This window comes from Echinops telfairi, unplaced genomic scaffold (assembly GCF_000313985.2).
Source record: "Echinops telfairi isolate 266 unplaced genomic scaffold, ASM31398v2 ScPeMD7_3533;HRSCAF=4204_1, whole genome shotgun sequence".
Taxonomy (NCBI): domain Eukaryota; kingdom Metazoa; phylum Chordata; class Mammalia; order Afrosoricida; family Tenrecidae; genus Echinops; species Echinops telfairi.
In genome coordinates this window covers 19,276,026-19,300,659 of record NW_022107432.1, presented here as the reverse complement: position 1 = coordinate 19,300,659, position 24,634 = coordinate 19,276,026, and the positions used below count along the sequence as shown (strand labels likewise).

Sequence of the window (24,634 nt, the reverse complement as noted above, 5' to 3'; positions counted from 1 at the left end):
GGAGGCTGAGAGAGGTTGAAAGGTTCCAGAGAACAGACTTTTGCCCTGAGATTCGAAGAATGAGTAGGACTTACCAGGTATGAAAGACAGAAGCATTCTGGGTAGAGGGAATAATGTGGACAATGAACACAAGAAGCCAGAAAAGGGCCAGCAGGTAGAGGCAGACAGCACATCCTGCCGGGCTGAGTAAATCCTAAGAGTGAGGAAAAGCTGCTTAAGAGCACAAACAAGACACCGGCTTGATGGAATCTGTATTTTCAGAATGATCACCCCGGTTGCCAAGTTGGTTGGAAAAAGGCAGTCGTCATTGTAGCTGAGAGATAATGAGAGTGGGGACAGAAGGAAAAGATGAAATGTATGTAGAAGGTGGAAGATCCAACTGATTGGATAAGGCTGGAGTACTGACTGGGATGGAAGAGGAAGTCAGTTTAACACCCAGATTCCTGCTCTGAGCAACTGATGATGCAATTTCCTAAAATGGAGATCATTTGAGAGAAAGAATTTGGAGTCAAACAACAGATTCAGCTTTGGCTGTGTGGTTTTGGATGCCCATAGACACAAAACCCACTGTCAGCTAGTTGAGTCTTGACTCATCGCAGCCCTATATAACGTTTCCAAGACTGTAAATCTTTACAGCAGTAGATACTCTCATCTTTTTTCCAAATAGAACATCCAAAATGCCTACACAAATACCTTCATGTATAGGTCTGGCTCTTTGTCAAGAGAACAAAGGCCATATCGATAGCATTATCTAGAGATGACAATTAAAGCTATGATATTAGATTATATTGCTTAGGACTCTCACTCACTGCCATTGAGTTGATGCCGACTCACAGCGACCCAATAGGTCAGGGTTGCGCTGCCCCTGGGAGTTTCCAAGACCTTAACTCTTCCCAAGAGTAGAAAGCCTTGTCTTTCGCCTATAGTGGAGTGGCTGGTGGTTTTGAACTGCTGACCTTGCAGTTAACAGCCCAATGCTTAAACCACTAAACTCCCATGGCTCCTGTGCCATGCACTAGTTAGTGTTTTTTTAGCAACATGAAATTAATAGTCAAAGCACTGGAGAAGATCTGATAAAATGTGTACCATATTTGAAAAACATCGTTTCGATGGTATTAATTATACCTTGTGATTATATCAAAACTGGATATTTCCTACCAGAAGGGAAGATCTGTCCTGCACGAACCAGACACTTTTCTCAGTGCTGGTAAGAACAAGGAATACGGCAGCGTCTTGCACTCCCTTGCACAGGAGGGGCTTACAATGTGATGGGGAAGATACTCACGTATATAGTTAAAATAACAAGCAATAAGGCTAATATTACTATATCTCTGGCCAACATTTTTATGGTTTAACTCAGTGATTTCTCCCAACAACGTGTGGTTACCTAATCCTTCTTTTATACCGGAGGAAAGAAAAGCTTGGTCTAAATTTTAAAAGCTTAGTCTAGTTTTAAGAAAGAAACACAAAAACACAGCCCATTGGCAAGAAAGTCAAGTATTAAATGATGGAGTCAGGGTATCGAACCCAGACGTCAAGCTGATGCCCAAGGACACAGTCCTAATGAGAAGGCTGTGATCGTGCACCTCGCCTGCCATCTGTACCAGTGATTCTGAAGATGGTGCCGAGGAACTGGGCTGTGTTCCCTGCTGCTGTGCACACGGTCATCGTGAGTCAGTGCCCACTGCACAGCAGCCAGCAATAGCGTGACTGGTTCCAAAAGCATCCATACCGCTGAGAAATTTCCCAGAGGTGATTTGGGAGACATTTATCAAGACGCATACAAGGGAGCAATTAGAGCCAAGGCCTCAGGTCATGGGTGAGCCTGATCCTCGCAAAGAACTGCAGAAAAGTCAGTGTGGCGAGGACATGGGTTTTCAGAGGAAGATGGTATAAAGTTAGGCTAGAGAAGCAGGGAGGGGCCAAACCAAGTAGTAGAAGGGGGCTCCAGAAAGTACAGGGAGAAAGTCCCTTAACTTTCTATTTCATTTTGCATGAATTTCTGAAGCCCCCTCCTAGAGGTCAGCCAGCAACTGTTTATAAAGGGGACCCATGTGCCCAGCTTTGTTCAGGGACAGGAGTACTTTGAAAGGAGCACAGAAGATGCCCTGAGAGCTAAGACCACAGACAGGCAGTCCTGCCAGCATTCTTGCCAGTAGATAACAAAACAAAACAAAATTAGGAGATGGAGGACAGGAGCATCCGTGGTTTTACGTCACAAGATTTCGTCCCCAGCTGTGTGTGAAAGGCGAGGGAGAGAACAAAAGGCAAGGGAACTTTGTTATTTCTCATGTTGGAGACCAAGAGGCTGAGTAAGACCATAGATGAAAAGAGACCAAATGTCAGGAAGGAATGAGGGGCAGGGAGCATACCCCAGGACACACAAATGCTGGGGTGATTGAATCTGGCCCCTTCTCTTTACACATGACATGTAGGCATTACACATGACACACACAAAACTTAATAGATGATAATAGCTCTGCTAAGCTCTTTACGTATTTTTGTAACCTAAGAACAGCTTGTGAAATAGATGAAGCAACTCTTACTTTTCAGATGAGAAAACAGGACTCAAAAAGTTAAGTTTGCTCAAAATTTTAACTAGAATGTGGCAGTCCCTTCATCTCTGAACCCCATGCTTCAGACTAATACAAATATAATGAATTGCTCAAGGCCCTGAAGCTAGTCACAGAAGCTATAAAAGAGAGACAGGGCATGGTGACAGGGAGGGAGGCTGACTTACCAAGACATATGACCAGGGCAGCCTGTCGGTATTGATTTTCACAGGGGCTAGCTCTGAACTAGATAAACTGACCTAGCACATCCCAGTAAATCATCTTTGCAAGCACTGACTCACCTTACCTAAACTCACTGGAACGGAAGGTTGTAGTTACAATGGGGGAGAGAGAGGACTGCAGGACATTTCAGACTCAATCTTTTGCTGATTTACTCTGAAAAACTCACATGCCAAGTGACCTAGACCCAAAAGCCCACGCTATATTGGAAGCCAGGTTGTAAAAAAAACACTGGACTGCTCAGGAACTGCACAGTCAGCCGTTCAAGCCCACCAGCTATTCCACACGTGTAAAATGAGGCTGCCTGCTCCTGCAGAGATTCAGTCTCAGGCAGTCTGAGGAGCAATTCTATTCTAGGGTCACTTGGGGTCTGAATCAACTTAATCATTGTGGTTTATTGTTGAGTAAACCCGATCCCTTTAGAATTCCTTTCGATAGAGTCACACCATCATTCAGGTTAATGTCAAGTGGGTCTGTCCTGGAAACCCGTTCCTTCCTCAATGGGGACTTCCGTCTTTCTATGGTGACACAGCTTCCTCAGCTGCGAGCTCCAGGTGCAAACTGTGCACAGGCACTCGGCCCAGTCTATCCACCTTCCTGAAGCCCGGCCCTCGAGCCAGTGTGATTCACTGGTCAGAACCCTGGTGGGGGTGGCGGGGAGCCAGAAGCGCTTGCTCTGGCTGACCACACGCTAACAGGCATTTGACCAATAAGCCTGCGTTCTCATCTATAAAATAGAGACGTCCATGCTTTCCTTTCTATTTTAAATTGATTTGAGAAGTCGAGGAGATACCCGGTGTGGAAAGGCTTGGTCAATTGCGAAGTGCTCCATCAAGTTGAAGTAGAAAATTATCTATTTTCAGCTCAAGTTGATTCTCAATGACTGTTATTCAAAGGTTGTGTCTGTGTGTGCGCTCATGCACGTGCGTGTGTGTTTGTGTGTGTGTTCATGCATACATGTACAGAGAGATAACAATTTATTACTGCTTTGAAATATGCACTAACCTTTTTGGTTGATCTTTCAGACCCCTTGGTCACTGGTGTTCTGGCTGACTTATGAAAAAATCAGAGAGATGAGCGGAGTCAGTCCATTTTAAGTCCCTAAAAATGCAGAGCAGGAATATAATATTCAGTATCACTGACGTGTGGGCATCAGCAACACACCCCTATTATTTCTACCTCTTTAGAAAGACACTTTATATCTCCCAAAGACTGTGATTCATAAGAGACAGCATTTTCCTTTTCTCTGGATATCTATGTGTTCTTTACCACCACCTATTGCCCAGAAATGATCTGGCCCTGTGGTTGGAGCTCACAAGGCCACCCAGAGTCCCAGCACAGCATTTTCTAAAGAAGAAGGACGCTGGCCACTTTGACCTTTGGCAAGAAGGTCTGACCTTCGGGATGCTATTCTATGTTGAAGATTCTGCTTAGAGGAGGAGAGGAGGAGGGAGACAGCCTCTCAGATGACCAAAAGCAGACAATTAGGGATGTGGGAGATTATATACAAGTGTTTAAGAACTATATTTAACCTGCTATGTCAGTCCTTACAAGTGAAGTCTGAATATTCTTTTGTTCAAGTGCACATATTGTAACTTAAAGAGAGGTGACTGAAACCTCTTGAATAGACATCTTGAGTTTCCCTAGTATGGAAGGAAGTTCACCCTCATCTTATCTTGCCAAGAAGATGAACAAAAAATGTCAAAGTTGAGATGGTGCTTGGATTTCAAGAGGGTATTTTCTGCCAGTGCCCCATCATTAGACCTGTGTTCATTGGTTCACATTCCACTCTGCATCTAAGGACTTCCCCTGACTGCCACGATCTGAACCCTGATGAAGAAAGAGCAGGGCATTTGCTTTCTTTCCTAGTTCACCTTGGACTTGCCAGTAGCTCTCAAGAATCTCAATGTATACGAACTGTAATTTATCTGATTAAGACTCAGCCGTGTGGGCCCTGTGCATAAAGTCGTTTCTGTTACCCTCAGTCGTTTAGTGGCATTTTAAACCCAAGGCTAATATAATGTCAACCAACTCTGGTACGTGTCCTTTCTTACCTACCCTTCCCTAAAGCAAAGGACTTGTCAGAGAATGCAGAAATTGCACTAAAGCTGCCGCTAGCCTGAATCTTCTCCTGTTTGACAAAGCTTCCTAGCCCCAAAAGTCAAGGGTATAAGTTGTCTGCAGAAGACGGCTATGTTCCTGATCACGGAATCAAATCCCTTATTTTAAAAAGTGAAAGATTTCTTTGAGGCCACCTGCACATCACCTGGCCCTCCAACCCCAGAGCGTGGGCATTTTGGGATGGGATTCGTGGCGATGACCGCTGAAACCACTGACAGCTAGCCAAAGTTTGTTGTGCTGGACATTGATGATTTTGAACAAACAAAACTATGTTTACAAGTGCTCTGTGGGGGCACTAATATGTGATCACTGCCATTTGGGGGGTGGGTGAGGGACAGCAGTAAACCTGTAAACTTTCCAATATAATGTGATATATATTGTATTAATATGCAGTGGATTCTTGTTTTTCTAGCTATAGAATGTCAACTTTAACTCTTAAAACCTTTAGGTGGTCTACTTTTCCACTGCATTTGTCAGTCTGTAATGAATTATTAAACATACTTAAAATGTATCATGTGCTTCAATTCCCAAGTGTCTGCACTGGAACTAAGTGGGGAAAACAAAATTTAATGTTTTTATATAATCTTCAAGTAAAGATTGGATCAGAATAATTACATGAACTGAATCATGACCAAATTTATTTAGCTTAGCTCTGTGGCAGGGTAGGGGCTTGGGGTAAAACCCTGTTTAAGTACTGAGACAACCCCTGGATATAGATATCAACGTGAATGACTCTGGACTGATCATCCTGGAATGACTCATTGGGATCATCTGATTGAACTGTCTCATTCACATGCTAGGAAATTGAAAGCGAGCAAACAGGCTTCACACAGTATGCCGAGCCAGGATAGAAGCACAGGTATCTTATTATCCAGCTTTTTACAACATCAACTATTGTCCATCATGTAATTGCCTAACACCTCTTCACAGCAACCCAATCTATTCCTCTGGAGTGTCTTCAAAAACAAGATTTTTTTTTGTTTTTGTATTTCTTGTGTCAGACATTTTAAATGATTCAAAATTACCTAAATCAACTTCTAGAGTGGAGTCACCATATTTTAGTTTAGACATGAACACTTTCCATAAATGGTTTCTATCCTGTGTATTCCAGTATAGTAATTCTTTTCTAATGAAACCATATTTATTAATGCACCTTAAATATTTGCTTTAGTTTTTCAATTATCAGTCATTTTGCTCTTCTCTGAAATAATTCACAGTAACTGAAAAGAAGTAAGATATCAATAATTAAAAAAAAAAGATATCAATAATTTTGGTCCATCCTTGTAGACTTAGTGGCCTGCTACTTTATGATGGCTTGTGTGTTTCTGTGATGCTAGAACCAGACACCCATGCACTGGTAATTCCAAAACCAGCAGGGTCACCCAGAGTGGACACGTTGCAGCACAGCTTCCAGACTAGACTCTAGACACACTGGGAAGACTTAGCCGTTTACTTCGGGGGGGGGGGGGGGGGGGGCCGGGAAAACCCCCCGAAAGGGTTGAAAAAATTTTTTGATAAAGTGCCAAAAAGTATCCTGCTCAGGTTGAAAGGTACTAAAAATCTGACTGGAATAGAATTCCCTCCTCAAAGTAGAGTCAACATTATTGACATGGATGGAGTAAATCTGAGATCTTCATTTGCTGATGTTTAAGATTTACTGAACATGTGCTGAACACCTGAGATACATCCCGAGGTGCAATGTTGTAATCGGGTAATATTCATATGAACATAAGGAAATCCAGTTAATATGATGATTACTCAGTCACTAACACCAAATATGAAGAAATTAGGGATTTTTACAAATATCTGCAGTATGAAATTAACCAAACGTAGAATCAAGATACATTGACAATTGCTAGTAATTGGACTGGTTAGTTGGAAATGAAAGATCAGCAACTGGAAATTATGGCTTGGGTGATAGAAAAGATTCCATAGGTCACAAGATAGAATTCTGCAAAACCAAGGACTAAGTCATTGCAAATTCCTTTTTTCACCAATATAAGCAGGGACTACACAGGAATCAAGTGGATTACATCTTTGAAAAGAAGGTAGAGAAGCTCAATATTACCCTTAAGAATACAGCCAGGGACCAACTGCTGAACAGACCATCAGTTTCTCATGTTGAAGCCGAAGAAAGCAAAAGTCCACTCAAGCCAAAACATGAGCATCTCCCACTTGAATTTAAATGCCATGAGACACATAGATTTGAACCCGTGAACACTGGTGATCGGAAGTGTGGGTGGACATCCAGGTGATGACCCATGAAAAAAATGGTCATGGAAAAGCCAGCTACGAAAGAGACGACCAAAATGACATCGGGAGAGACACTGACACGCGCTCTGGCGTAGAGAAGCTAAAGCACACGGAAGACGCGGGGAAGTAAAGAAGCTGAACACAGATCTGAACGAGTGGCTCCAGCAAACAAAATAACGTCTTGTGATCAACAGTGCAGAGACCTGGGGTTAGACACCAAAAGCGAGGGATATGCTCCGCATTTGTCAAGCTGTGAGAAGTGCGGGAAAATATTCGAGCTTCAGGTTGCCATCAGGAAGGGTTCCAGGGGCAAAATATTGGAGGATGACGGAAGCATCAAAGGAAGATGAAAAGAAGCATCAAAGGAAGTCACTGTTCCAAAAAGAATTTGTTCGTGTTCAGTCATTTCAGGAAGGGGCATATGATTAAAAATCCATGCTGATGAAAGAAGAACTCCATCCAAACTGCACTGAACGCTTCGGTGAAAATCAAAGTCCCAGGATTTGATGGACTGCCAGTGGAAATGGCTCAATAAAAGGCTACAAGGCTGGAGGTGTTCCGTCTTCCAAGAAATTTTAAGACAGTGGCCTGACCATCTTACAGGAAAATATCCATAGCTGTGCCCCTTCTAAGGAAAGGTGATCCAACAGAATATGGAAATAAACAGTATCATTAAGAACACACACACTTGTGCTGAAACTAATTTTTAAAATGAATGTACATCAAGAGGGAACTGTCAGAAATTCAAGCCATGTGAAGAAGAGGATGTGGAATATCCTTGATGTCAGATGTACCTTGTTTAGAAGCAGAAAATACCAGAAAGGTGTTTATTTGTGTTTCATTGAGTATAGAAAGGTATTCACATATGACTGGGTGGGTCATTGAAAAAAATAAAAAATACGGTTATCATTGCCAAGATGGAAACTCAAGAACAATTACTTATTTGTACTCAGGAGGATCCTGTACAAGAGGCAGTCAATTAAACAGAACAAGGGGAAACTCATTGCCATTGAGTCGATTTCGATTTATAGTGACCTTATAGGGCAGGGTAGAGCTGCCTCTGTGAGTTTCTGAAACTCTAACTCCTTATGGGAGTAGAAAGTCCCATCTTTATTCCTCAGAGCTGGTTGATGGTTTTGAACTGCTGACCCTGTGGTTAGCAGCCCAACACATAACCACTATGCTACCAGGGTAAGAGGGTAAGAGGTGGTTTCATATCAGGAAAGGTGTACACCAGAGTCGTCTTTTCACCATGGTTACTCAGTGAGTGTGCTGTGCAGATAACCCCAGAAGCTGGCCTATATGAAGCAGGAAGCACTGTCAGGATGGCGGAAGAATCATTATTGACCTAGATTAGGCAGATGGCAGTCTCCCTGGCTGAAAGTGAAGACTTGAAGCACTTGCTGATGAAAGCAGACTCAAGTCTGAATTACAACTCAACTTGGGGGGAAAAAAATCCTCACAGCTGAAGCAACATAGCAAAATTATCAAGGATTTCATTTTACTTAGACACAATATCCATGGAAGAATCAGTCAAGAAATCAAACAGCATATTACCTTGGGCAAACCTGTTACCATTCCCTTCCCCACCCTAAGGCCTCGCTTGCTTTGCCCCACCTTGGGCTCTGCCTCCATCGGGCGCCGGGTCCAGTTCCCTCTTCCGACTCCCATTGTTCCTCAGATTCCTTCTGGAATGACCCAGCCCCTTGGCCCTGCCTCACCTGCTCACTCTGGGCCTCGGACGCCCTCTCCTTTTCCCTCGCTCCTTACCGGCGGGCAAGTCTTTCCTTGGGGCATTTATTGAGCACCTACTCTGACTCGACCCCCAGGATTCCGGCAGGGAACAAAACAGACCCACACCCCTGCCCTCACAGAGGTTCTGCTTGTGCAGAGGCAGAGAACACAGAGGCAAATGAATATGCACGAGGGGCGGCTTCAAAACGCTCCTGCAAACTCTCTCCATTGTCTTTCGATTCCATTTCCCCACAGGCTCTCCAAAGGTGAGCGGACTTTACATGTACTACACCGGAGCCAAAGAACCGGGTCTCTGCCCTTGGCTCCTGAGATGTGACCTCAAAAACCAAGCCTGCCCTTCCCCAAGGACTGGTGCCTTTGTTACCCCTGAGGGGTCCAGCATGAATGAGGTGGGGGCTGGCAGGGTGAGGGAGGGGGTCCAATGGAAGTCACTGGAGGCGCCCACCATGGGGCAGGGGTGGGGAGTGACTAGGTTTTTAAACACTGGTTTGACTGCTGACAACATGGGCGATGATTGGGCCCAGTCAACTGTCCCAAGCCCCACAGAGACCTCTGGCCCAAAAAAAAACTGAGGGAGGAGAGCCATGATGGATGCCTGGGGGAGGGTGGTGTGTCTTAGGGGGCCTGGAAGCTGCAGGTTGGGTTGAGAACCCTCCCAAGGGCCTCTCTGTATATTTCTGTTCTGCCAGAATAAAGAATGCGATCACGGTTTAAAAACACAAAAAAACCTCCTTCAAGTGTTAAAGAACAAAGATGTAACTTTGAAGAATAAAGTGTGCCTTCCCCAAGCCACCGTATTTCAGTTGCCTCACACACATGCGAAAGCTAAACAATAAAGAAGGTAAACTGGAGAACTGATGCGTTTGAATTGTGGTGTTGAGAGTAAAAATGGAATATGCCATGGACTTCCAGAAGAATAAACAAACCTGGCTTAGAAGAAGTGCAGCGGAAATGCTTCGTAGGCAACGGGATGGTGAGACTTTGACTCAGGTGTGAACCACAGGGACCGATCTCTAGAAAAGGACATTATTTTTGGTAAGTTGGAGGGTCAGTGAAAAAGAGCAAGACCCTCCTCCGTCAAATGGAGTCGGCACAGCAGCTACAACAATGGGCTTAAACATACCAACACTTGTCAGAGGATGGAGCAGGGCCTGGCAGTGCTTCCTGTTGTTGGGCCCACCTAACCACAACTCCTAGGCTTATCAATTTCAGTCTCATGGTCTTATTATAGCACCACTGTATGTGCTATTTCTCTACTCTCTTAAGCTCGGTGTTGATATTACTTAATACTAGGCTACTCTTGGTGAGTTCTCGTATACTCTCATTTTCTCATTACATAGAGAGTTCTGTTCTTTATGTGGGCAAATGAATTAGCATAGACAAGTAGAGAGCATTTCTTAAAGCTACTTTTAGCATAAGGGCCTAAGTCTGTCTAACTATAAGCTACTGGTGGAGAGGACAGAGTTTTCTATTTTTATATGATTTTGTACCCTCATTAGAAGCTTTGTGTTGCTGTAAAATACTCAACAAATTGACTATGAGTTGATTAATTGTACTGTCATTATTTTAAGAGCCTGACTATTATGTAAGACATTTCCCTTTTCCTTGGCTATGCCTAAAGAGGAAATACATCCAAGATTTTAAATGTAAAATAATTTGTTATTCAGGCTTCTTCAAAAGTTCAAGCACCCTTTATTCACAATTGATAAGAGTTGTGCGTGTACCCTATTCATAAAAGCAAATTCCCTCAGGACCTGTAAGTAGGGATAATGGTTAATTTGAACACATGATAGCTAAAAAAAAATCTTGAAAGTATGAATTCTATTATCTCCAATGGTGCCAAGATTTATTAGAGATGTTTAGCAAATATATATACATAACGTATCATATAATGTGGAGGAAAGACTGAACCTAAGTACTGTCCTTTCTTACTTTGATTCCATGTTTAATAATAATATGACTAGGAACAAGTCCCCTCACGGCTCTGAACTGCTGTTCCTTTATAAGGTGTTGTTGGGGACGATATCAAGTCATTTCTCATGACCTATGTGGCAGAGAAGAGCCCCATAGGGTATGGAAAGCTACATCTCTTCCATGGAGACACTGGGTAGGTTTGAACTGCCAACCTTCTAGTTTTCAGCTGAACCCTTAATTTTTATGTCTATAAGATAGAGGGGCAGAACTGTAGAACCATATTTTTTATGTTATGCATTAGTTGTGATCCACACGGCAGTTCAATACCGGCAGCTCTGCAGGACTGGGCTTTCGACTCCTAGACACAGTTAGTCTTGGAAACCCACAGGGCGTCGCTGCGAGTCAGTATTCGCTTGATGGCAGGGAGTGAGAAAGGAGGCAGTGATATTAAAGTCACAGTAAACACCTGGATTTTTATTAAGATCTGGATTTTTCCCCCTTTATTTAATTTCATGTATTTTAGGATCGGGACAGATCTGTCCAGGCCTTAAAGATTAAGATAAACTTGTCTCAGGATGGAACCGTAGCACCTTGATCATTCTTGTCAGAATCACAGCACCATCTTCCTTCAGGTAACTATGGGTATATGCACCTCCTCTTTTTACCTCAAATTGTTCCCTCGTGCACATGCAGTGCAAGTGAGATCTCTAATGCCATAGCAAAGGCCTTCTCAATCTGACTCCAACCTGGTATGCGAGCCTTTATCTTACCCTGCTTACGCACCCCTACTTCCATGTACCTGCACACCTCTGAGTTCCCCAGCGGTGCTCTCCAGGTGACGGCCTCTCCTGGCAGTTCAGTGCGCTGTGCTCCACGCTCCAGAGGACTTCCCTTCCACCACCACCACCTGACCCTCTCTGCCCTCGCTGGTCAAGTCCTCCGTGAGTATCTGGAAAGAGCACTTGGAGAGTGAGTCAAAGAGTACTGCTACAAAATCACACAGGCCTTTATTAATTAAAAACATCAAAAGGCGACACCACTGCTTTTTGCCTTGGCTGCCACCTCGGTGTGTTCCCTTCTGGAGATAGTGTTCCCATCTCTCTAGCCACCTTCAAAGAATGCGATACCCGTTTTACACCAGGGGTCCTCTCCAACGACTCCAGTTGTGTACCTTTTAAATGTTTTTTCAAGTTTGGGGAACAACAGAGAAGACCAAAATGAAGGATCAGGGCTGTCTGGTAGATAAGGTAAAGTTTTCCCCCCCAAATCTCATACGACAGCACCTGTTTCCCTGAAAGAGTGATTTCATTGTCGTGATGGAGGGAGGGCAGAGAGGGGGTGAAATGCTGACCTTTCCCAACCAATATAGATTTCGATTTTCTTAAAACTTTTTTCAAAATAATTGCCCACATTTGTCCTGTATCCTCCAAGAAAATCTATTGAGCTTACCTCTTGGGAGTCCCCCCAAAACAGTTGCCATAACCTGAGTGAACCTCTCTGCTTTGAATGTACCTGAACCAGCAGATGCCCTTAGGGGCCTCTGTTTTAATTGGACTTTTGTTCCCTGGAGCATATTGGGAAATCCAAAACTTGTCCCCCATTATGACTCTTCCATAAAAGCAACTTCATTAGTTTTACTCCCCGCTTAAAACACTGATAGGTAGGCTCTGTGAGCTAGCTGCTCGTCACACAATGCTTTGACACACTTCCAGCCGAAAACGCCAAGGCCAAGATGTTTACTTAAAATTGTAAATGCTGAACCATGTGAGACGCCAGCAGTTTCCAGACTTCCCCCACAGGCTCTTCATTTGTCAAGGCTGACAGCCTTCTCTCTCTTCATCATCCTTGAATCTTCTTCACCTTCCTTAAAACATTCGAGCCTCTGTCCTCTAGGGCAAAGCATTCCTATAAACTTGTTGCAGTGACTCAATGACCTGGGAAGATGGTCACTTGAGATTTGTTAACAAAAAATTTATCAGCCCTGATTTCAAAATACTGTGCCTTTTGTTTATATAACACCCTTATGAAACCAGGACAAGTGTATTACTGAGAGAATTTGTCTACAGGTATCCACGGTTTCAAGGCACATGCTTCCACACACGCTGTTTGCAGTAAACCTTTTCGTGTGTCAACTGGAATCCCAGTGGCAATACTTTCTGCCCCACTCTGCTCCATGAACCGCTCAACACTTCTGTATTTCTGGAGTCCTACGATGCATTTAACACCTGCTGTTGTTGTTAGGTGCCTCTGACTGCTCTGGAGGGGAGAAAGAAAAACATTTACGTATCCAATTAAGTTGGATATTGTTTTCCTCTTACCTTTAATGAGGCTGGATCAGAAACACTAATGATTTCATAAGAACCTTTACCATAGTATGCGCTTACCTACATTTTAAATATGTGTTTTAACACATGCTATCACGATAATTTTAAGAAACACTTTCATTATCAGTTTAATTGCTATTCTGCAAAAAAAATTTAATTTGGTAGTTTAAAATAATACAAAATTCACACAGTCCAAGTACAAAAATCGGTGGATTTGTAATAACTAAATGAGTTATGTGCTTACACTCTTCATTTTCGATGTTGTGTGGAATTGATATCCCTATTTTGGCCTGAACTGATACCTTACGAATGCACACAGTACCCACTCACCCATTCACTCCCATGAATCAATTGCAACTTAACACAATCCTATAGGAGAGAGTTGAACTAGCCTGGTGGGTCGCCAGCTCTGTAACTCCTTATGGAAGTCGAAAGCCTCATTTTCCTACTGGTGGGTTTGAACTGCTCTTGTGGTTAGCACCCTAACGTGTCACCCACCATGCCACCAGAGTTCCTAGGAGCCAGATCAGGTGCTTCATTATTTCTGAGTTTTGAGGAGTATTTGATGATTTCTCCCTCCCTGATTTACCTCCAGCCATCTGCTGTGATTACCCAGCAGCCGGAGACTCTTTGAAGGCTTGAAAAAAGCAGGTGAAAATACATCAAGATGTCTGTCTGCTGAGACTATCTGCTAACAAACAGGAACGGATGTGAGTAAATGATAATGCATTATCCTGATTTTTAAATAAACATTTTAAAGTGCCCAATTGATTGTTGAGGGTTTTGTTTTGTCCCAGTAGGATCCTGAGTGGAAATGTTAACCACAAATTGAGAGATTATTTTATGAAACCTTAATAGTTACTTGTCAGGGCTGGTATTTTCAGACAGTCAAAACTCAGAAAACATACCAGGCTTAGTCATGCCCTGAAATAATTCTAGAATGTATATGTAGTGAAAAGAAAAATTAATCTAATCAAAAATTAGTAAGATGGGAGATTGTTTTTATTAATTTAGTAAAACTATTGAAATAAATATAAGCTATTGAAGCATCAATCATCAAGCACTAAATTTCAATTAGTATTTTGGGGAGGCATATGGAAAGAATGGAGCAAAGTAAAGGTATATAGCTAGAAGACCTAAGTGCACATTAACTACATGTTGTTAAAACAGGAAGAAGTATGTTTAAGTACCCATGTGAAGTTGTTTAGGGGCTATCATAGGCACAGAAAGAAGATGCATAAATTTCAAAGTTAGAAAGGAAAAAAATCAGATAGAAACGTGAGCAGAAAGAGTAAGGCAAAGACACCACTGGAAAGCACGATGTAGTAGTTAACCCCAAATACACAGCAGGGGTCAAATCCAAACACTTTACTTCCTGACGATGGCAATCTCATCTATCTGGAAACTCCAAGAAAAGGTGTGGATGGTCTGCTATGAGACCAGCCAGCAAACTGTCATCTTTCCTATAGACCATAAATAACCAATTAGAAAATATACTCAAACTAGCATTAAAAGCATACAAAACACATCAAGCCTAGTAGAAAATGTGTCATATGTTTATAGAAAATGGAGGAAAATACAAGTATGACGCCAGTACAATAGTTCCTATATTCTCTCCCACCACCCCTCTGTCGGTTTTTCTTTCTTTTTTTTTTTTTAATCATTTTTTTAGGGACTCATACAACTCCTATCACAATCCATACATACATCAATTGTGTAAAGCGCATTTGTACATTCATTGCCCTCATCATTCTCAATACATTTCCTCTCCACTTAAACTCCCGGCATTAGGTCCTCATTTCGGGCCCCCCCCCCCACTCCCCCCTCCATCATGAGCCCTTAATAATTTATAAATTGCTATTCTGTCATATCTCGGTGGCTTTCATGTGACTGTGATGCTAGAGACTGGCCAACAGTATTTAAATACCGTGGTGGATAGGATTCGATGGAGCTTCCACACTAAGACGCGCTATGAAGAAAGGCTGGGTGATCTACCCCAAACATTAGTTAAGAAAAGTCTCATGGATCCAAGCAGATTTCAAGATAGACTGTTTTCAGCTTGGGAGTAAATTAGTAAATTAGAGGGTAACCACCTCAAAAAGAAATAATACACCTTCCCATCAAAATAAGAGGGAAATCATAAAGATTATATAAAAACTAAAACACTGTCATGCTCAGCCTTCATTTGGGTTTCAGTAATTCCTCTGGGTTACATTGCTCTTGATCAAGCCCTACCAGGGCTCCTGCACCCTCTTCGCCACTGATTTTGGATCACTTGCTGTTCCCTTGTCCCTGGGTTTGTTAAAACCCACTTCCTTTTCCCTGACTCCCCTTCTCCCATGTGCCTCCCCACCCCACACCCCCTGGAACCCTCTGTCCCCTTGTTTTCTCCTCCAGATTGTTTATCCCATCTCTTCTCTAAATAGATCTGCAGAGATAATAACATGCACAAAACCAAGACAGAGCAAAACAAAGCAACAAAAGAAAACACCACCACCAATAACAAAAAGCAATGACAAAAAAAAAGAAAAGCCTGTAAATAGTTCAAGGTCTGTGTGTTGACCTTCAGGAGTGTTTTGCGATTGAGTCTGCTGGGTGCTACGCCCTGGCCCCAAAGTATATTTTTGGTACTCCCTCGGGACTTCTTTGCTCTGCTCCCCTTGCTTTTCTGTTGCACACCCTTAGTGTTTTGCCTCAGTGTGGTGGGGGCAAATTGGGCACAATTCCCACATTGTGTCTCCATTGTCCCCCATAGGGCAATGGGTCAGTGAGGGATGTCCAGTCCCAGCCATATGGTCCTCTCTGTGGATTGGCTGCTCTGGGATATCATCCTCAAGGGTTGGTGAGGCAGGATGTGCTCCACTCTCTCTTCCTCCCCCTTCATTTGCTCCCGTGTGCTCTACTCAGACGTGTCCCTCTCTGAGCTGTAGCTTCAGTGCTGTCCTCTGAAGTAAATTGTTCTGGGGGGAGGGGTGGCTGTCCACATAGTTGGGATTGGAGCTGGCCCCTCAGACCTCCCTGCTCACTCCCTGCTTCATGCTGGTATGTTGCATTCACATCTTGGAGCACCGAGTTGAAGTCTGGGGAGCTGATACCAAGGGCTCAAGTAGAATGAAAATGTTTTGAGAGTGATGATGGCAACAAATGTACAAATGTGCTTGACACAATGGATGGATTGTGATAAGAGTTGTAATGTTTTAAAATGATAAATGTTTTTTTTTTAAAACTAAAACAACAGCAAATGACAAGGAAATCTAAAAACAAAATGAACAGCACAGAAAAAGAAACCAACAGCACCACATAAACACACATGGCAAAATGACAGCAATTAATATGCATCCATTGCTAATTATGTTGAATGTAAATGAATTAAATGTACTGGTCAAGAAAGTAACTGGCTGAGTAAGCAAATAGGACATGTCAATATTCTGTCTACAAGAGACACACCTTACACACAAAGACAAAAGTAGACTAAAACTCAAAGGTTGGAAAAACTACATCAGGTTAATGGCAATCAAAAATGAACAGTAGGGGCAGCATATGAGACCAACAAGGGCATATATAATTACCGAGCAAAAAGGCATAGCTTAGTAAAAATCGGTGTACCCAATAAAAGAACCACTACTGTATATACATATGTATATGAATGTATATGTATATAATTCTATAACCACTATACATATGTATACGAATGTATACGTATATAATTCTATCAGGCTTGAAGAGTGAAAAACATAACTGTGCATTAATAGTATGAGGCTTTAATATCTACTTCAATACACCAAGTTTAAGAATCATAAGGGAAAAAGAGAAATTAAAGGCATCCAACTTGACAAGAAAGAAGTAAAACTTTCTCTATTGACAGATGTGTTCGTATACATAGAAAATCCTAGCGTCAGCAAGAAAATTATTGGAACTAATCGAATGATTCATCAAAGTGTCAGGGTACAAGATTAACATACAAAAATCAGCTGGATTCCTGTACATGGAAAAAAGAGGACTCTGGAAAGGATATCAGGAAAACAATATCATTTACAATCACCACCCAAACGATGAAATATTTAGGAATAAATCTAACTAAGAAACAAAAAGCCAATACAAAGAAATCTACAAAAATGGAAGAATATACCATGTGAATGGATAGGAAGACAATATTGAGAAAATGTCAGTATGACTCACAGCAAGCTATAGATATAAATCAATCCCAATTGAAATTCCAACATCCCTCTTTAAAGAACTGAAAAAGGAATTATCCACTTTATATAGAACAGGGAAAAGACCTGCGATAAACACGAGAGGCCTCCCACTTCCCAGCTGCACAGCCACCATAGTCAGAACAGCCTGGCATTGGCACAGGCGCAGAGACCGATGGAGCAGACTTGGGAACACAAATATAAATCCATCTACCTATGGACGGCTGGTCTTGGACAAAGGACAAACATGCAATAAATGGGGAAGAGGAAGTCTCTTTAACAAATGGTGCTGACAAACTGGATATCCATTCACTGAAGAATGAAACAGGACTCCTATCTCACACTCTATACAAAACCAAACTCAAGCTGGATCAAAGGCCTAACTGTGAAATCTAAAACAATAAAGATCATTAATGAAAAGATAAGGTCAAACTAAGGGGCCGTAATATATGGCATTAAACACACTATCAAATATACCTGAAAAAACACACAAACAGCAGAAGACAAACTAGGTATCTAGGACCTCCTAAAAATCCGATACTAATGTGCATCAAGAGATTTTACCAAAACAGTAAAAAGAGAACCCACAGACTGGGACAATTGTTTGGGGCAATGACATATTGAACAAGGAATTCATCTTTCAAATTTATAGAAAACATCAACCCTTCAACCTTTGAATCCCTCTCCGGTCCAATTAACAGGGCACTAAATTAGATGGTTTATGAATCCACAAGCCCGTGGTCTAAAAATAGTGGAGGTGCGTCCAGGTCCAGGGGTCGAGTCAGTTGGTTACTGTTGGCCCTCACCCTCCTCCCATCAGGAGAGAGTGATTTCTGAGAGACAAAATAAGGGTAAAGCCGGTCTGTGAGTAACATCCAGACACCCCTTTATACCAAACAGCAGCCCGTGTAGTGATCCTTTGACACGGATCCCCGAGAGACAGGGATCTTTGTCTTTTTGAGTTTCTGTTCCAGCTGAAACCAGTTTTCTCTGCAAGATCCCCTAGAACACCTGTTGGGGGGTTTCTAAAGCAACCCGAGGGGGGTGTCAGTGGCTCTGTGAGCTTTGCAGTAAATGACTTTTGTAGGCATTTCTCAGCAAGGGTTCATGAGAAGCCTTCCCTGCTGCTGAGCTCATTTGGAAAGTTATCAGCTCACGCTGAGAGGCTCAGTACTCTGCCAATGTTGAGTTTTACTCTGATTTTGAGAGAAGCTCTGGGCTTCTGAAACTACAGAGTACATGATAATAGGTCACCAATTAAGGAAATCCTGGGGAAGGGAACACCCAGTTAGGGGCTTGTTAAGTCTTTCTATGGCCAGGTGACCTCTTATCTAGATTTAACCCACTCCACTTAAGAGTATTTTGAAGAAGCTAAGAGATGCCCTTTACATTCAAGCTCAAGTTTTGCCGCCGTTCAAGGGAACTGGCTGTGGAGAAGGGGTGAAGGGTGCCAGGGCCAGGCTGATCTGTACCCAGTTGCTCCTGCCAGGGGCCAAGAGGGCCCCACCTGGAGAAGGGCTTCAGCCCTCTCCTATTGAGAAGGAGGCTTATCAGGGGACACCCTTAAATACCCTGAAAAGTTGTAATTTGTAATAGAATCTGCTCATTGGGATGCTAATGCCATCGATATCCAATCCCTTCTGATTGTTATCTTTAGCAGCGATGCCCTTCCAGTGATGCACTGGAAGAGACCAGAGTTGTCTTAGGATAGCCCAAAGCACAAGTAAATGATTTTCTTTTGTCATATTTGGCCCTTACTTAGATCAACGTGGAGGTTCTGAAGCATGGCCAGCCAATGGATCTCTATCATCTTTAGATTTGTTTCGTTGAAATGAGGGTAAATACCTTATGGACAGGCACTCATGCTTCTCAAAATGTACAGAGACCTGTGCAAAACGTCTTCCCTAACATAAGGTGACCAGATTTTAACACTGGTAAAGTGGGACACCATTGATAAACCTCATATCCTGACAAAATAGTCACAAGGCAGCCGAAAACCGTATACCCTAGCCTGTCGTGCATTCTTTCCAAAAATCAGGACTTTTTAAAAACGCCACGGGACGTGGGAAAAATTGTTAAAAATCAGGACTGCCCCGCCAAGAGGGATGTCTGGTCACCTTACCCTAACAGTATCTGCTGACAACCCCCAACCCCCCACCCAGTGGACTCCCCTGAGAAACTTCCTCCCCCCAGCATATCTGCAGGACCCAAGGGCTCCCACTGATGATAAGGCAGCAAGGGTCCTAGCTTTAGTGCCAGGAGTGTGGGGGGCGGGGTGGTGGTGGGGGGGAGTGGTGGGTGGGTGACCCTATATCCTGCAATATGCCCCTATAAGAAGTGGTACAAGGTTATAGGAATATCATAGGAATACAGGTTCCTTTTGGTATGGGAAACCTGAAAACTTACAAAGATAAAATGGGCAGTTTTTCTGATGACCCTGGGTGACATCGTGCTGAAGAATTTCAGCACACAGTGACTCTCTGGATTGACCTGGAAGGATCTCATGGTCCTATCTTCTCGATCCCTGCATCACTCATGAGAAACAACACATTATCAGGCTGCTAGGCACAGAGCTGATCAAGCGCATACCACAGATGTACACTTCATTGAGGGGACCAGAGCTATCCCAAAACAGAACCCACACTGGGATTATCAGGAGGGCCCAACAGGGGCAGAGGGAAAGGCAAACCTGTCTCATAGAAGAAATGAAAGAAATTCAGATGGAACCAGTGAATTATTCAAAATCAGCTGACGTTATCCAGGGCAAGGATGGGAGCCCAGCGGTGTTCAGAAGCCACCTAGCAGAGGCAATTCAGAGATTTACCAATATAGATCCAGAGACCGAAGAGATTTGCTGAATACCCATTTTATTAATCAGCCTGCTGCAGACATTCACAGGCACCTTAAAGCTACGAGACCTCAGACCAACCCAGAGGAACCCCAAATCGCAGCAACCTGAGCGTAGAACAACCGGGCTTTTTGAGGAGGAAATGAAAGAACACCAAAAACAAAAATGACCGGAGCTGCGGTTGTGGCCAATGTCAGCTCCGGGTCTCCACAGCGTGAGGGCTCAGCCCGTCCCGCACAACCCCGATACCAGGTATTGTTACGGCTGTGGGAAGCCAGGCCAGGTCCAGTGTGAGTATTCTAGAGGAGGTCCGCCCATCTCCCCCAGCCCCTGAAACAGGGGTGGGAGGGAAGCCTGCCTCCACCTGTTTGCAGTGTGGAACTCCAGGACACCGAGCTCATGAGTGTCCCAAGCGAGTCTTAGTGTCAACAGATCCTTTGGGGCCCTGGCTCCGTAACTCCTTCTGACACTACCACTGACATCAAACTCGAGGGGCCATGGGTGTGTGTGGACGTTGAGGGCAAGTCCATCTGCTTCTTGCTGGGCCCTGGAGCTGCATATTCGGTAGTAACATTTTTGGGTGTGGTTTTTTTGTTTTGTTTTAACTTCCTCCTACCACCATGTTGTTGGCATGAGTGGGCTGCTAACTAAGAGGTCTCTCACACCTCCTCTGCCCAGCACCCGGGAAGGCGCTTTATTCTCACATTAGTTTTTAATGACTCCTGAGTCCCTCGCTCTGCTTCACTTTTAGGAAGAGATTTCTTCTTCAAACTAAGAATTCAGATGACACTCACACCTGTTTCTATTGCTCATATAAGAATTAAAGCCTCTTTAGATTCTGTCTCACAGATATCACCATTTGAGTTCATGTGTACCTGGCCCCGTTGCCTATACATAAATTCAGAGTCCTGACTGGGCAGGGAAAGTCCATGGAGTTAAACTATGAGTCCACCTGTCCCAAGTCAAGCCAATTCAAGCTCCAGGAAACAGCAGCACTAAACAGAAAGGTATTTTCTAGTGTGTGCCTACCTAAAGCTTAAGACTTCTCTTTAAAAAGCAAAAAACCTGAGCAGAGAGGCTGAAGAGATTTAACCCCTATAGGTAGAGGAGGCACCTGCCTCTCCCCGCCTCCAAAGCAGCTGCTTTAGCATTTGAACTTGGTGCTTGTACATAAAAAACATAAGAATGAAATCCCTCTAAAGACAACTAAACTCTTTGCGAGAGCTTAGTAAAAAGTGACGGAATTTCCATATTCAGTGGTTGCTTATTTGGTCAGGTAAAAGTTAGCAAAAGAAAAGAATTTAGATGGATATAGTAAGTCACAGAGAGTCAGAGCAAGTTGCATATAATTCAGAGAAGGTGCTGAATAGTATTTGTCTTGTAATAAAGTGTCTGGTTGCCCCAAAAATATGACAGAGAAACCTGGAAGTACGCATGCCGTTGTGTGGAGAGAAGTTGGTGAGAAAGATGAAGTGAATCCGTTTGCTATGAGAAGGATGATAAGAAATATCAAAGTCTGTGAGAACCGATTCTCACTGACTGCCATAACCTGTCCTATCTTAAAATCGACCAAGGGGAATGCAGGAAAAGAAATGAACCCTATAGTTTCAGTTGATTCATAAAAAGCCTTCAAGCCGTTCTCTCAGAAACCGTGAAGCCAATCCATTCAGACCTTAAAGATGGCATCTGAAGTCTCGTAGTTGCAATTAGCAGAAAGAATAAATACCAAGAGCTTCAAGAACTTCAGGGGGCAACTCAGCTCAGCTCCTGCACCAAAGATGACTGCAGCCCCACATCATTCGCATCCCCTTCTCTTCTCCACTGGCCGTCCTAAGATGAGTTGTTATCCTGGCTCATGAAAGAAAGTCATCCCTTTCTCTCCTACAACTTTCTCAGGTCCCTGGCGTCTGAGCACAGCATGTGGAACAGATCTGTCTCCATGTAAACAGGCTCTGTGAATCCGCATGTCCTGAGCTGGCTCTTGCCCCCTTTAGAGTCCTTGTTTATGATAATCCTACTGCTAATTTCTTGGCCTGTTCCCATTTAACACTTCCAGGCTCCGACTGCTCCACATACAGATAATGATTTTGACTGAGCATCGGCCAATTCCTTTATGGAGCATCTATCAGGATGCAGCCAGCATCCTTCAAGGACAGCGATCCACTGTTGGATGGCTGATTTCCCCAGCAGATGTGGGGATAAAGAATAGGGTCAGGAAGAGAGCAGACTCGTAGGGTAGCAAAGTCCCCTACCAGCTTGAAGCAGCTATATAGGTCTTTGTCTATTTCCCCCAAATAATTTTGGGTCCTGCTTTCTTCAAAAAGGACTGACAGGTCAGAGCAGGGACTTCTGCCGTGTCTGCTAAGGGGGTGCACAAAGGGCGCTGTGAAATAAGTCATGAACAAAACACGGAGAGCTGCCTTGGTAAACCCCTTAACCCTGAAGCCAGGCCCCAGGAACAGTCTGACATAGGCCTGTACTCAAAGATAATTCTGAGACATGCTCACCGAGAGCAGCAGCCCTAATACCACCGAAAGAAATGATGTTATGAGACCCAAGGACACACTGAGTAAGTAATCAGGAAGTTGCCTGACCATCTAGAGCAGCAGCATCCCCCCTCCCCCCGCCCTTTTAAAGTGCCACATCAAAACTAAAAGCCTTCCCCTCTAGACAGTATCCTCAGCTCAACTCACAAGGGAGGAGGCCTGCTTCCTTCTCAGGGTGAAGCCTATCTCAGCAACGCTTAAGGTGACCCTTCTCACCTCAACAGAGGACTGGCTTCATTTCTTTTGCAGTGACTCTCTGCTTTCAATAGTGTGAGGTTTAACTGGTCACCGCCACCGCTGCTGTGTGTGTGTGTGTGTGTGAGACAGATTGGGGGGAGGGGGGGAGGCTTGTCTCTAGACCCTAACAACCCACACAGGTTCAGAGCTTGCTAGTTCCCCTGTGGACGACAGCCCAGGAACTGAACTTCACAAAAAAAGCCCAAGCTTACTGATCAGATAGAGACTGGTACAGCCCCCAAACTACGGCCCTTTGCCAACCTTGAAGTCTGGAAATGAGCTCCCCTCCATAGCGCAAAAGGCCCATAAGGGAAACACAAGCACTAGGGGAGATAAGGACACCTTGGAACAATCAGCCCTTTGAGTTCAAAAGGGCATCATTTCTTCAAGGTCAAAGCAAAATGAAGAAAGGTTGGGAGGAATGGAGACTGGAAACAAAGAAAGTGGGGTAAGTGATGTTACATTGTGGGGTTGCCATCTATGGCATCAGACATTATGTGCATGGGCTGTTGAGTGTAAAAGCGACCTATTCTGTAAATCTTCCCTCATTTCACACACACACAAAAAGTTCTCAAGAAAAAAAACAAACCCACAATCTCATTGATCACATCAGATGACCCTCCCTCCAGTCTGCTCACATTAGACAAATCATCGGGAGGGGCAACTGCTGGAGAAGGGCATTGTGTTTGGTGAAGTGGGGGGTGAGCAAGGCTGAGGGTTCCTTTCAGTTAAACGAACTGGCACAATACCTGCAATGAACTTAACACATGAGGACGTCTCAGGAGCCAGTGAAATGTCGTCCATACTGCAGTCATGAGTTGGCATCTATTGGGTGACAGCTCTCCATCTAGTCTCATTCTTTTTTCACCCTCATAATAGCTGTATCAAGAAGGCCTGGTGGCATAGCGGGTTGCTCATAGGGCTGCTAAACACAAGGTGAGCAGTTCGAATCCACCAGCTGCTCTGAGGGAGAAAGACGAGACTGTGATTCTGCATCGACAATCATGAGTTACTGCACTTATCATAGTACCAGCTCGGGGCTTCACAGACTAGAGGTACGGATCTTGATTAGATCTGCAGACTCAGAAACCCACAGGGGCAATGCTACTCTGTCTCATAGGATCACTATGAACCAGTATCAACTTGATTGGCAGTGAATCTTGCCTCTGAACTTGGTTAGTTTATACATGCGCGGAGTAAGCAAAAGCAGCCCACTCTAGTCCCCCTAGGGATTGCGCTAGCCCACCTCCCCAGGGTGGCAGGTCAGCAGTTTTACAGTCTCCCTGCCCTCCATGCCACCCCCTCCCATGAGTTTAGGCCCTAAAGCGCTCGCACCCCCATTTCTTCTTCGCTGTTTGAGAACTACGATGCCTGCCTAGCACGCAGTAGTAGTTGCACAGGCAAAAGGAAACAGCTCTTTGTTCCATAACACAGGAGAGCCCCCAAACCAGGCCCTGCCGCTGCGTCGGAAGTGCTCTAAAGAGAAGAGCATGGGGCTCGAACCCTCACCACCGCATGCCTCCCCGCCCCCCACCCAGAGAAACGTCCTCCAAAGAGCGCTCAGCCAGTCGCCAAATTCCTGGCCCCATTCGTTGGGCTCGGCCCATTCCTGGGCGGTTCCCCGACGCCCGCGGACCGACCACGCGCCCCA

At 44.0% G+C, this 24,634-nt stretch overlaps 1 protein-coding gene across 1 annotated transcript in view; it reads left to right on the top strand.

The window, feature by feature from the left end:
• Window positions 1-5,424, top strand: part of SLC25A27 (solute carrier family 25 member 27) — a 28,145-nt gene extending 22,721 nt beyond the window's left edge. The window contains exon 9 of the mRNA XM_030886914.2: window positions 3,795-5,424. Coding sequence (XP_030742774.1) covers window positions 3,795-3,889 — 95 coding nt within the window. The 3' untranslated portion in view covers window positions 3,890-5,424. The remainder of the gene's footprint in view (window positions 1-3,794) is intronic.
• The last annotated feature ends 19,210 nt before the right edge of the window (window positions 5,425-24,634 follow it).